This window comes from Ictalurus furcatus, chromosome 18, assembly GCF_023375685.1.
Source record: "Ictalurus furcatus strain D&B chromosome 18, Billie_1.0, whole genome shotgun sequence".
NCBI lineage: Eukaryota > Metazoa > Chordata > Actinopteri > Siluriformes > Ictaluridae > Ictalurus > Ictalurus furcatus.
Genome location: NC_071272.1, coordinates 9,485,057 through 9,499,944, shown reverse-complemented (window position 1 = coordinate 9,499,944; position 14,888 = coordinate 9,485,057). Strand labels below are relative to the sequence as shown.

Here is a 14,888-nt window from a genome sequence, read left to right as displayed (position 1 = left end):
AGCTGGAATGAAACCCTGCAGCCTCACTGCGTTCTTCATATCTCTGTGTGTGTGTGTGTGTATCTGTGTGTGTGTGTGTGTGTGTGTGAACACAGTGCTATGTGATATAAAGGTCATTGACTAAGTGTAATAGCTGGTGTAAAGTGTGTGTTTGGCTTTTGTGAACCTGAGAGCAAAGTTTCATATAGATTAGCATCAGAGGTAAAACCAAAAAAAAAAAAAAAAAAAAAAAAACCCTCACGATGAACTGTTTTGTTAATGTTTGATTTTTATGAACCTCTCCTGCAGACACAGATCAGGTCATTTTAGTGAAACAGTGTTTAGGTGTGAGAGGAATGTGAGAGAGGAATGTGAGAGAAATATGAGAGAAATGTGAGAGGAGTGAGAGAGGAGTGAGAGAGGAGTGTGTGAGAGGAGTGAGTGAGAGAGGAGTGAGAGAGACAGTGTGAGAGGAGTAAGAAAGGAGTGTGAGAGGAGTGAGAGAGATGGTGTGAGAGAACTGAGAGGAGTTAGAGAGAAGTGTGTGAGAGGAATGTGAGAGGAGTGTGAGAGGATTGAGAGAGGAGTGAGAGAGGAGTGTGTGAGAGGAGTGTGAGAGGAATGTGAGAGGAGTGAGAGAGGAATGTGAGACGAGTGAGAGAGACGGTGTGCCTCAGGGCCGGATTACAGTGTCACTGAGTTTCTGTTGAGCACAAGCTCTTTACTGAAATTCCTCTGCCTCGGATTTGAACAGATTACAGACTGAAAGTGCAACGTCCACACTACAGAATCTCACACAGTTTAACACTTTAACTCTTTAACACATGTTTCATTGAGCATGTTCTGTGTTTTGGCATTTTGACACTGAACCAGCTGCAGTGTGGTTTTATTTTATTTCAGAAAAACAGCAGATGTTCCTCTCCAGGGAGCGAGACATGACTGGCCTTTTTGACAACCATTAACCCCAAAAATTAATCATTGCAGGGGTCGTAGTTTATTTGTGTTTGAACAATGTCATAACACAGAGTGCGAGACTTTGCGAGGTGTTAAGAAGGAGAGGACGACAACGTGGGACAGATCAGGACTGAAAGAGAAGCCAACATGGGTTTTGCAGATCTTCTAGATGAAATCGGTGGACTTGGACGCTTTCAGCTGATCCACATCATGCTGCTGTCCATCCCGGGTCTCCTGATGGCCAGTCAGAATTTACTCAATAACTTCACGGCAGGAATCCCGGCACATCACTGCACCATTCCCAACCTGACGTCGGCCCTGAACCTGTCCATGTCTGAGGAAGACGAGATCTCTCTGCTGAGAGCCTTCATACCAGAGGCAGAGTCTCAGCTCTCAAAATGCAGCAGGTACCTTCAGCCCCAGTGGCACCTGGTCGAAAGAAACCACAGTCACTCTGGGAATGTGAATTTGACTGAAATGGAGACGGAGAGCTGCGTGGACGGATGGACTTACAAGAGGACTGAGTTTATCTCCACAATCGTGTCTGAGGTACGTGATCTTGTTGATTCGACGTCTCATTAACCCTTTACATGCTCAGGTTGTTATTGAGGAACTGTGTGGAGTTCTGAGCGTGAGGACTGAGAATCTGTACATCAACACATTTAAAGGGTTCAAACGCAACTAATAGAAACATGTGAGGAGTAAAGGTTGTTGTTTTTTTGGAATATATTGTCCAGCATATTATTCTGTAATGTTTTTTTTTTTTTTTTTAAATTCTGGCTCTTCTGTATCCTTTGTAATATAAAACCTCTGCTTGTTTCCTGACATTTATATAACACTGACATTATACTAACCAAAAAAGAAACAACAAAAAAAACTTTACATTACCTTCATTTTGCACTATTGTGTAAAGATCACCTCACTGTGGATATCTTATTGTTATTTACATTTCCTGTTATGTGTCTACTGCCAATCCTTAAGAGCTGCTAAACTGTTTTCCGTTGTTTTTAAAACAATGCCAATAAAAAAAAAATCTATCTATCTATCTATCTATCTATCTATCTTAATTAACCATACACTTCTAAAATTAAAGGTTCTTCAGTGGTTCTTTACAGCACCATAGGTTCTTCTTCTTGTCAAGAAGCATTTTTCACAGTAAGGTTTCTTGAGTTGAGCTGTATGGTTCTGTGGAGATTAAAGAAGTTGTTTATGGTTCATTATGGGTTCTTCAGAGCAGTGTATTGGTTCTTTAAAGTATCCCTTAACAGGGTAAAGTGAACCATATAAGTTCTTTGTGGGACTGAAAAAGGTTCTCCTGACATCACTCTTAAGAACTTTTCTTTGGTTCCTGAAAGCACTAATTAAGGGCCTTTACAGACCTGTAGATCTGTGCTTTGTTCCAGAATGGGGATTTAAATGATTAAAGTATTGTGTTTTCTCCTTGGCTCGGTTCACTTTCACAACACAACATTTCAAAGCACTCGTAAAACAGGTGTGTTAAAAATAACAGACAATGTGTTCATGTTTAACACACCTGCGTGACTAATTACATGATGCTTTAAACAGAATCAGTATGTTAGTACATTTAACACGTGCTGTGTGTTAAACATTTCCACACAAAGATGCGTTAAACAATAACACAAAATAATAGAACATAAACATGTGTTTATACGTTTTTCCCTACAATTATTCTAAAATGCAATTTTAATTTGATGCATCTTCTTACAAACCTCCTTCCATCTGGGAAGACAGGAGACCCACTCACTTCCATCTGAAAAGCTGTAAAAGAGCAAAAAGAGAGTGTTGGTTAGCTGTTAGCTATAAAATATGGACAAATGCCTTTGGGCTTTAACTTTAATTGTATTACAGAATCCCAAACTGTGTAATTCGGGAAATTCTCCTAATGAACAAAATGGTGCTGTAGACTCACCAGGAAAATCTAACTAACTCCAGCCTTTAGCACCTTACTGCCATTTTTTTTGCAGAAACTAATTAATTAACCAACATTACAGAGAAGCATTACAACCTACAGTAACCCCATCCTCTCTTTCTGTCACGTTAACCTTGTGAAGAACTTTTGGCCTCGTCATTACTGAGTTCCGTTATCCACTGACTGTCTGCACCTGTTACCCAGCATCACCACTCACTCAATACATGAAGAAACACGGCTCTAACCCATCCTCATTGTCACGAATCGGGAACGGAGGCGCGAGCAATTGCAGTTAAGAGCTTTATTGAAGAGGCAGGCAGAAAATCCAAAACTTGAACCAGATGCGTAGTAAAAAACAGGCAGTGGGTAGGGCGATCGGCAAACAGGCATACAGGGTTAGGCAGGAATCGATGTCGCAGTCACAGAAAACAGGGTCAAAACATGAAACCTGAAACATGAAGCTATGACTGGGAACTGGGAGCGGAAAACACCAGCGTGGACAAAGGGAACTAATCTAATATATTTTAACTATAATACTCTGCGAGGTGTACAGGGAAGCGAGCGGTATATATCCTGAACATAATCAGTGTTAAGTGCTGGCAGCTGAAAACAATTAAGACACAACGTCAGGGAAAAAAAAATTACAGAACAGGGAGGAGACAGAACAGAAACAAAACAAACGCACGTGTCCACAGTAAACAATGTCACAGCTGTCAACATTTGAAGAGCGTGTGCTCACTGAGCACTCGAGCACCTGACTCGTGCACACGCGCACCCTCTGGCACTCAAAGCGTATGGCAGGCTGCAGCTCTGTCTAAAGGGGAGATCGTGACATAACCCCCCCCAACTCCTCTCCATTTGCGGTCCGGGCCCCCTGGGCAAAATTGTCCCCAGCTGAACTAGGAGACTGAGCGGCGTCCTCCGCGGAGCAAGAAGGCAAAGCCATGTCCTTAGCGGAACAGGTAAGCAGAGTGACATCCTCAGCGGAACAGAAAAGCAGAGCGGCGTCCTCAGCAGAACAGTAAAGCAGGGCGTCGTCCTCAGTAGAACAGGAAAGCAGACCAGCATCCTCAGCGGACCAGGAAAGTAGAACTATGTCCTCAGCGGAGCAGGAAGGCGGAGCGTTGTCCTCCATCGACTCTGCAGGCTGAACTTGGTTGGCTGTGTTAACAGACTCAGGCGTGAGCAGAACATGGTTGTCCATGTCAACGGACACGAACGTGAGCGGAACTTGGTCGTCCATGTCAACAGACTCGGTCGTGAGGGGAACTTGGTCGTCCATGTCAACAGACTCGATCGTGAGAGGAACTTGGTCATCCATGTCAGCCGAATCCGGTGTGATCAGAGCTTGGTTGTTCGTGACGTCGGTGTCAAGCGTGAGCAGAACCTGGTTGTCTGTATCAGCAGACTCCAGTGTGGTCAGAGCTTGGTTGTTCGTGACCTCAGCTTCAGGCATGAGCAGAACCTGGTTGTTAATGACTTCGGCATCTACCTGGGACAGGAACTTGGTGTGAGCAGGGCCTGGGTTGGCTGTCTCTTCAACCTGAGTCAGGAACTTGGTGTGAGCAGAGCTTGGGTTGGCCATCTCTTCGACCTGGGACAGTAACGTGTCTTGGCAGGCTGTCTCTTCGACCTGGGACAGGAACTTGGCGTGAGCAGAGCTTGGGTTGGCCATGTCTTCGACCTGGGACATGAACATGACTTGGGAGGCCATCTCTTCGACCTCACACAGGAACTTAGCATGAGAGGCTGTCTCTTCGACCTGGGATAGGAACTTGACATGCGCATAGCTTGGGTTGGCCGTTTCTTTGACCTGGGACACTAACGTGTCTTGGGAGGCCATCTCTTCGACCTGGGACAGGAACTTGGATTGTGCAGAGCTTGGGTTGGCCGTCTCTTCAACCTGGGACATGAACATGACTTGGGAGGTCACCTCCTTAACCTCTAGCAAGAACTTGACCTTATGCTGGAGTTCTGGAGCTGAGACACCCTCATGGGTCTCAGGCTGAAACTCTGGGGCTCAGGTCACCATGTTGACCTCTGTCTGGAGCTCTGAGGTCATCACGTTGACCTCTGGCTGGAGCCCTGGTGCTGAGATCTCCTCATGGGTCTCAGACTGAAACTCTGGGGCTGAGGTCACCATGTTGACTTCTGGCTGGAGCTCTGAGGTCGCCACGTTGACCTGTGGCTGGAGCTCAGTGTGTGAGACCTCCTTGTGGGTCTCAAGCTGAAGCTCTGAGGTCACCACGTTGACCTCTAGCAGGAGCTCAGCATGCGAGACCGCCTTGTGGGTCTCAAGCTGAAGCTCTGAGGTCACCACGTTGACCTCTGGCTGGAGCTCAGCATGCGAGACCTCCTCGTGGGTCTCAAGCTGGAGCTCGGAGGTCGCCACATTGACCTCTGGCTGGAGCTCAGCATGCGAGACCTCCTCGTAGGTCTGAAGCTGGAGCTCTGAGGTCTCCACGTTGACCTCTGGCTGGAGCTCAGCATGCGAGACCACCTCGTGGGTCTCAAGCTGGAGCTCTGAGGTCGCCATGTTGACCTCTGGCTGGAGCTCGGCAGGTGAGACCACCTCATGGTCTCAGGTTCGAGCTCTGGTGCAGAGGTTGCTACGTTGACCTTGGCCTGTAGTTCCGTAAGGGCCTTCTTGTGTAGTTGTTTGTGTTTACGCCAGCTGCTCTTGAAGCATTGCTGGGAGCAGAAAAATGCTTCCTGAAGACCTAGCTCCTTGAATGTGGGACATTGTAGCTGAGTCTCTCTCCAGCAGCCCTCAGTCATGCATCTTGGTGGAACCTCCACCACGTTGGCCAGAACCTGAAGCGGAGCTGTGGAGGCTACACTGTCAATATCCTCATAATAGATGTGGAATGGCAGGTTAGCCCTGTTCGCCACATTGACTTCCCTCAACAGTTTATCCAGGTAGTAGCTCTGCCCTGGATCACCAAACTCCTTCAAAAATAGTTCTATAAACTGCGTACTTTTCTCCAGTCCCCAGGATCCCATGCTAAACACTGCTCCCACTGGCGGGGGTTGGGGCAAAAAACCGGGACACCATGAACCTTATCCATTGCCTCTCGCTGGGCTTGGTGTCCATTAGGCTCGAGAAATATGTCAGGCAGTCAACCAGAAAATAGTCAGGGTAGCCAAAAAACCCATCAAACCAGTCTGGGAGATCCGTGAAAGTCTCTTGCGGAAACTTGATCGAATCCAAGGCGGGGATGGTTTGCGGGGATGCTGCATCCATGTTTGACGGTGTATTCTGTCATGAAACGGGAACGGGGCGGAAGAAATTGCAGTTAAGAGCTTTACTGAAGAGGCAGGCAGACAAATCCATAACTTGAAACAGATGCGTAGTCAAAAACAGGCAGTGGGTCAGGCGATCGGCAAACAGGCATATACAGGGTTAGGCAGGAATCGAAGTTGTGGTCACAGAAAACAGGGTCAAAACACGAAACATGAAACATGAAGCTATGACTGAGAACTGGGAGCGGAAAACACCAGCGGAACTAATCTAATCTAAATCTAAAGGGAACTAATCTAATGTATTTTAACTATAATACTTTGCGAGGTGTACAGGGATGTGAGCGGTATATATCCCGAACATAATCAGCGTTAAGTGCTGGCAGCTGAAAACAATGAAGACACACCCTTGAACAACAACCAATGACAGAACAGGGAGGAGACAGAACAGAAACAAAACAAACACACGTGTCCACAGTAAACAATGTCACAGCTGTCAACATTTGAAAAGCATGTGCTTCAGGGTTCTGCCCATAGCGCTCATCCATCCAGATGGATAGACAGCACCACCTGAACTAGGTGGTTTCGGCTGATTGTTATGTCGCGGATCCAAGCACGATCGCTGTGTTCAGATATGTCTAAACGAACCAAGGTGGAAAAGTTCCGAAACAAAGGCTCCAAATGAGCCAGGTATGAAAATGCCCTGAGGGTTTTTTATTAGAGAACTTTCTGTATGATAACATGGTTATTTGTGGCACTGCTGTGAAGAACCATTTCTGGGTTCTTCTTTAAAGCACCAGTAAATAGATGTTTCTCTAGAGAACTTGAGAGTAAAATGTTCTTTTTGCAAAGGGTTCTCCTATGGCATCAGGCTGAAAACCCCTTTCTGGTTCTAACTGGATCTTTTATTTTTAAGAGTGTATAAAAATGAAAACATGAAAGATCGAACGACTGTGTGGTTGTGAAGCAAGAGCTCAGGATGTGGATGAAGTTCTGAGTTTAGGGTCACAAGCTGTGTGTGTGGTTCTTGTCTGGCCATGGTGAAGAATCCTCTTTTGCATCCTCTTTAAAACGTCATCAGCAGCTGACGGTGTGTGAGAAAGTGAAAATGTGTGTGTGTGTGTGTGTGTGTGTGTGTTTTCCCTCAGTGGGATCTGGTGTGCCGTCTCCGGCCACTCAAACAGATGAGTCAAACCATCTACATGGGTGGAGTTCTCACAGGTGCCATTATTTTTGGAGGGCTTTCAGACAGGTGAGTAAAGTCTCAGGTGAATTCCTCGCTGTTCCTGTCATGTTCTTCTCATGCTTATCTCATGCTCCTCTTCACCTGAAGGTTTGGGAGGAAGATGTTACTCACCTGGTCGTATTTTCAATTGGCTGTGTTAGGGACCTTCACTGCTTTTTCTCCATCGTACCTGGCTTACTGCACCTTCCGCTTCTTCACCGGCATGGCTGTGTCAGGGGTTATCCTCAACACCGTCTCACTCAGTGAGTAAAGCTTACTCTTCATCATCATCATCATCATCATCATCATCATCATCACCACCAGTGAGATTAGCTGAAGCCAAGGTTTATGTCAGTTGTTTGCTTTTCCAGCTGGACCTCACGTCGCTCAGTTATATAACAGTAATGGTCATCAGGTTCACTCCACAGCGCTGCTGAGTTCTGGATTGTGATTGGTCACATAGTGTTGATTAATTTTCTATAACGGCAGCTCTGACAGTGGTGCAGCTGGAAGGCTCAGATTTCAGGATTGGGGTGTGACAGGGACACCGAACCTGTGCTCATGTCTTAGAATTGACCTCCTCCTACTCCACAAGAGCAGATTTGGAAAAAAAAAATCAAGGGAATTGAATTTTACACTCCAAAAAAAACCCCACAAAGGCTAAACCCTTGGAGTTATTTTTAACGAAAAACCCATCTTTCTCTGATCTTCCTCATATTTGGACTTTGTTATGTCCTGTTCCACCTTAACGATGAGGTCTGATGTCTCCGTTAGTAAGATAAACAGATTCGGGACACACTAATGTGTACAACGTGGTGACAGCTCTGTAGCGCAGAGAGAGCTTTAGTACAAGATAAAATAGCAATTTATAAAGAAATCAGTTTGTATCAAACCTGACTGCTTTGCTTTTGACTTCTGAGGAGAAAACATCTGCATAAAGGTTTATCTGCTATAATCTGAAAACGCAAAGCATTATAAACAGTCATTTCTCACAGATTCCCATCGTGTGTGTGTGTGTGTGTGTGTGTAGAGGTGGAATGGATCCCCACAAAGACCCGCACCCTGGTGGGTTCCCTCTCATCCTTTTTCTTCACCTTTGGTCAGATGATCCTGGCAGGAGTAGCATACAGCTTGAAAGACTGGAGGAAACTGCACCTGGCCGTCTGCTCCCCGTTTTTCATCACTTTCCTCTACAGCTGGTGAGACCAAGTTCAGAAAGCTGTACCTACAGGACAAGTTCCTTGTAGGTTTTCAGTGTTGAGGCTGCAGAATGGGGTTTCCAGCTGATTTGAAGTTGGTGTGTATGTGATGTTCAGGTGGTTCTCGGAGTCAGCACGATGGTTGGTGTTGAACGGTCGCTCGGGCGAAGCTCTGCAGCAGCTCCACCGTGTGGCCAGGATCAATGGCAAACATGAAGTGGTGGAGAAAATCACGCTGGAGGTCTGGAGGATGTTTACTAAGTGTGAACACAATCCTGTACACTCTGTTCACATTAATATCACGTTCATGGGGCAGAGTTTACGAGCTGCAGAGTAACATTAACTCTGCTGACCTGAATACTGATGTACTGACAGCTAGCTAAAATTTACATGCTACATAAATAGCTGATGTAGCAGTGAGATTAGGTTGTACACTAGAGTGTAAAACAGGTCTGATCTGCGTGTGTGTGTGCGTGTGTGTGTGTGTGTAGGTGCTGCAGTCACACATGCAGAAAGAAATTCAGTCCAGTAAGATGGTGTTCACGGCGTATGACCTGCTGCGCACTCCCGTCATGAGGAGGATCTCCCTGTGCCTCATAGCTGTCTGGTACAAAAACATACAAAATATTCTCAATGTTTTATTCTCAATAATTCCATAACACACCGCTCCTGTTAACAAGTCAAAGGTGGGCGGAGTCTGTTTACGCATTATTATGACATCAGGAGCTGGCAGTTGGAATTTGAATTCTCCATCATCATCATCATCATCATCATCATCATGTGTTTCCATGGGAACGTTTCAAACTTCAATCTGAAATAAAAAAATTAAAATGACAAGAAATAGTTTATTTAAAAAATCCTCACCTGTTGTGCATCTCGCTGTTCTCCTGTCCTCCAGGTTCTCTACCAGTTTTGCGTATTATGGTCTGGCTATGGACCTGCAGAAGTTCGGCGTGAACATCTACCTGATGCAGGTAATATTCGGGGCAGTGGATATTCCCGCTAAACTGGTAGCTCTGGTCATGCTGAGCTTTTTAGGTCGGCGTTTAACACAGGGCACGTGTCTGCTCGCATCGGCCTTCGTCATCTTCATCAACATCTTCATCCCTAAAGGTGAGACGCGAGTGGAGTGAGTTTATTCTTCACTTTACAGAGAAATTCATTTGCAACAAGACAAAATAACAAATTCCCCAACACAGACATGCAGATCCTGAGGACGATGCTGGCTGTGCTGGGGAAAGGGTTCACCTCCGCGTCCTTCACCTGTGTGTACCTGTTCACTGGAGAACTTTATCCTACAGTCATCAGGTCAGACTCCATCAACACACTCGCTAATAGTACACAGAGTGTGGAGCTGTTACTGATGATCTCCCTCTAACAGCATGTCCCTGAGTGTTTTATTCCTTTTACACCACCAACAATTACCATTGTTATTCAGTATTGAACAATAGCACATAATTTTTTTTATCCATTTACGGTTACATTAAAATTAGCAGTTGTAAACATTCATTACAGCTTTAGCTCTTATAAAGTGCTGACACTGGAGACTCCTTCCATAAACGTTCCATGAACACATTTCGCCTTACAGAAAAATTCACCACATGAATGATTATACTGTGTGTGTGTGTGTGTGTGCAGGCAGACTGGGATGGGTTTTGCCTCCACTATGGCTCGTATCGGCTCCATGGCAGCTCCAGCGGTTCTTATCCTTGATGACGTGTTTCCTGCGTTGCCCAGCATTGTTTATGGAACGGCAGCCATAATCGCCGGAGTCACTGCGTTTCTGCTTCCTGAAACTCTGAATGTGCCGCTGCCCGACACCATCGCAGACGTGGAGGAGAAATGGTGAGTACAGACGATCAGCGGAAATCTGAGTGCGCAACAATAAGAAGTTATACGAAGATGTTATGATGCATAAAATAATCTGGTGTCCACTCTCGGGAACGGTGAGCTGCTCTAATGACGTACAGTGAGGGAAAAAAGTATTTGATACCCTGCTGATTTTGTATGTTTGCCCACTGACAAAGAAATGATCAGTCTATAATTTTAATGGTAGATTTATTTGAACAGTGAGAGACAGAATAACAACAAGAAAATCCAGAAAAATGCATGTCAAAAATGTTATAAATTGATTTGCATTTTAATGAGGGAAATAAGTATTTGACCCCCTCTCAATCAGAAAGATTTCTGGCTCCCAGGTGTCTTTTATACAGGTAACGAGCTGAGATTAGGAGCACACTCTTAAAGGGAGTGCTCATAATCTCAGCTTGTTACCTGTATAAAAGACACCTGTCCACAGAAGCAATCAATCAATCGATTCCAAACTCTCCACCATGGCCAAGACCAAAGAGCTCTCCAAGGATGTCAGGGACAAGATTGTAGACCTACACAAGTCTGGAATGGGCTACTTGAAAGCTAGCCAAGCAGCTTGGTGAGAAGGTGACAACAGTTGGTGCGATTATTCGCAAATGGAAGAAACACAAAAGAACTGTCAATCTCCCTCGGCCTGGGGCTCCATGCAAGATCTCACCTTGTGGAGTTGCAATGATCATGAGAACAGTGAGGAATCAGCCCAGAACTACACGGGAGGATCTTGTCAATGATCTCAAGGCAGCTGGGACCATAGTCACCAAGAAAACAATTGGTAACACACTACGCCGTGAAGGACGGAAATCCTGCAGTGCCCGCAAGGTCCCCCTGCTCAAGAAAGCACATATGCATGCCCGTCTGAAGTTTGCCAATGAACATCTGAATGATTCAGAGGACAACTGGGTGAAAGTGTTGTGGTCAGATGAGACCAAAATCGAGCTCTTTGGCATCAACTCAACTCGCCGTGTTTGGAGGAGGAGGAATGCTGCCTATGACCCCAAGAACACCATCCCCATCGTTAAACATGGAGGTGGAAACATTATGCTTTGGGGGTGTTTTTCTGCTAAGGGGACAGGACAACTTCACCGCATCAAAGGGATGATGGACGGGGCCATGTACCGTCAAATCTTGGGTGAGAACCTCCTTCCCTCAGCCAGGGAATTGAAAATGGGTCGTGGATGGGTATTCCAGCATGACAATGACCCAAAACACACGGCCAAGGCAACAAAGGAGTGGCTCAAGAAGAAGCACATTAAGGTCCTGGAGTGGCCTAGCCAGTCTCCAGACCTTAATCCCATAGAAAATCTGTGGAGGGAGCTGAAGGTTCGAGTTGCCAAACGTCAGCCTCGAAACCTTAATGACTTGGAGAAGATCTGCAAAGAGGAGTGGGACAAAATCCCTCCGGAGATGTGTGCAAACCTGGTGGCCAACTACAAGAAACGTCTGACCTCTGTGATTGCCAACAAGGGTTTTGCCACCAAGTACTAAGTCATGTTTTGCAGAGGGGTCAAATACATATTTCCCTCATTAAAATGCAAATCAATTTATAACATTTTTGACATGCGTTTTTCTGGATTTTTTTTGTTGTTATTCTGTCTCTCACTGTTCAAATAAATCTACCATTAAAATTATAGAATGATCATTTCTTTGTCAGTGGGCAAACGTACAAAACCAGCAGGGGATCAAATACTTTTTTCCCTCACTGTAGCGTTGACATTTTCAGGTCGAAGAAACTGGGCAGGTTTCAGGAGCAGGTGCAGTGCGAGACCATGGCACTCGACACACTCGGTCACACATGCAGAGGAACGTGAGGCGCAACGATCGAGTGGACTCCACGCTCTCAAACACACTCTCAACACACTCTGTTTATTCAACGTTTATTCATACGGATCCTGTGTCAGGCTTTAACCTTCATGTAGTGTACATGAGATGAAAATAAAAAGAATGGAAAAATCACAGTTACCGCTGCTCTGCTTTCCTGTCTCACTGCAATGCATTATGGGTATTTCAATTTGTTCACACGGGCAATCGTTACGAAAACACACATTGTTATATCTGTGAATTATCCTAAACACTGGGATTCGTTTACTGAGGTATTGGGAATGTAAATAAAAGATTTGATCATTCCACGTGCCGTAATGGGAAAAACATTATAACACTAAAACTCTTAGAATCTGTGGAACTCCTAGAACCTTCCAACAACACAACCTTCCTTCTCCAACCCCTTAGTGTAGTGCTGCAGGGATGAAGACTGCTGTTCCATTCAGTTTTTACAGCCTACAGACAGATGAAATGATCTTCACTGCTCCTGTTCACTGCTTCCCAGTGCTTTTCCCAGTGCTTTTCAGTGGACAGTCAGGAAGGAGTTTTCCAATCTTAATTAAAATGATGGTGCAGTGACGTCATTCCGCCTACAGATGTTGGTCATTATTCAAATAGCTTGTTACAATTGGATATATATATGTGTAGGTACTGTATATACATCCATCCATTTTCTCTAGTACTTATCTGAACAGGGGTGCAGGGAGCATGGAGCCTATCCCAGGGGACTCGGGGCACGAGGTGGATCACACCCGAGATGGGGTGCCAACCCAATGCAGGGCACAATCACACACAAACACACACACACACACAATCACACACTACGGACAATTTAGAGATGCCACTCACCGCATGTCTTTGAACTGGGACAGGAAACTGGAGTACCCGGAGGAAACCCCCGAAGCAGTGTAGATCTGGAGTGGATCTCGGGAATACAAGGTGAAAATCCCTCTGTATGAGATTCTCAGGGAATGATTTTACTTTTAATCTATTTAAAGTCTGACTAAAAACAGATTTATTCTCTCAGGAGTTTGAATGTTTTTAAAGTCAGTAGTATTGAACTCAAATCAAACCTGTACTGTACAATATTAATGCTGTTTGCAGTCTCAAATACCATTTGTTTCTTGTCATTTGCACGAGCATGGTAACTTGCCTGTACAGCTCATTCTCAGCCTTACCTCTCTGCACATTTCTTACTAATTATTACACGATGCCCTCTGTATGTTCACCTGATGGTCACAGGATATATTTACCTCATTAATCTGTACAATGCAATGGTTTGTACACCTTGTCATTTGCACTGAGCTGGTCTCTACTTGAAGAAAAAATTATTTTTCTACTATGAAGAAAATGTCTGTCTTTTCATCTGCTGTTTAAATTTTTTTATTTTTTATTTTATTTTTTTTTTTACATTTTTTAAATTGATTTATTTAAATTATTATTTTTTTTTGCTGTTTGGAATGACTTGATTTAATTGTACAGCATATCCTCTTCTTCTTCTTCTGCTTCTTGTTCTTCTTCTTCTTACATTTCCATTTATTCATTTAGCAGATGCTTTTATCCAAAGCGACTTACAAATGAGGAAATACAAACAACATTCTTCTTCCATTCTTCCCTAGCTGACCATTACATCTGACTACTTCTTCTTCTCTAGAGTTTCACTTCCTGCATCACTCATTCATGTCATATTCATCAGTTAAGTTTGAGTTTGAGGTTTTCATCAGTGAGTTTTTTCACTCTTCCATTTACAAGAAGGTGATAAACGAACTCAACTACACAATCGGCTAACAGAACAGTGAGGACACGAGTAATAATAAACAGTCGAGTAATAAAAAGAATAATACACAGCTAAAGTGTAAGGCGCTGCAGTGTAATAAGGAACAATGGCTCTCTCAATTGTCGGGGACATTAAACGTCATCACGCCGAACAGGAAAAACTGGTTCAGGTTTGCCGTGCACAGTTCCCCCCAAAAATGTGGATGAAGTTTCATCCACAGAATAAATCCGTATTATGGAAAATGTTTTAAATAAAGTTTGGGAACGTTGTGGGAAGCTTGGTGATTGTGATTTTGAAGTCGAGCGACCATGGTGTAGTTCGTTTATAGCGTACGGTTAGCTGTTTATTTCTGGCTATTGTATTTAGCCTTCAAACTTCATAAAAGTTGTGTTCATTTGTGAAAATTATCTTGACAGACAAAATGTGTTAGTATTGTAAACTTTTGCTGGTCACAGAGCTTATTTTTTCTGATAATCCAAAAGCCTATGGGAAAATTCTATTGGATGTTTGTCAAGGGAACCAGTGTGATGCTAACTTCCGGTTCCGGTACAAAATGACGTCATCCCTCCGCCTCTCTATTCCTGCCCATGTTCAGGAAGCTCCGCCCCAGGATCTAGAGCATCTATAAAATGGTTGACAGGAGGCACAAACACTGGTTTCCAAACGTTTTTTTCAGCCACATAAACAGCTGCTTGTGCTGAGGCCATGGCTTTTGCAATCATTTAAAATCATGTTCTACAGATTTCCAAGATTTTATCTGTACATGTAAGAAATAAATAAAAAAAATCAACTATTGCACCTTTAACTCCCTCTTCAATATAAAACAATAATTTTGGCGGGAAAAAACCGACATGCCGGCCAGTGCTCAGAGCGCGCTCCCGAGAAAGGAGACTG

The 14,888-nt window shown here is 44.4% G+C and overlaps 1 protein-coding gene across 1 annotated transcript; it reads left to right on the top strand.

The window, feature by feature from the left end:
• The first annotated feature begins 954 nt into the window (after positions 1-954).
• Positions 955-12,443, top strand: oatx (organic anion transporter X). Its single transcript, XM_053649531.1, has 10 exons — positions 955-1,482; positions 7,252-7,355; positions 7,437-7,591; positions 8,359-8,527; positions 8,645-8,768; positions 9,019-9,134; positions 9,426-9,640; positions 9,727-9,835; positions 10,166-10,372; positions 12,120-12,443. The coding sequence occupies exons 1-10, from the start codon at positions 1,081-1,083 to the stop codon at positions 12,205-12,207; spliced, it is 1,689 nt and encodes a 562-aa protein (XP_053505506.1). The 5' UTR covers positions 955-1,080; the 3' UTR covers positions 12,208-12,443.
• The last annotated feature ends 2,445 nt before the right edge of the window (positions 12,444-14,888 follow it).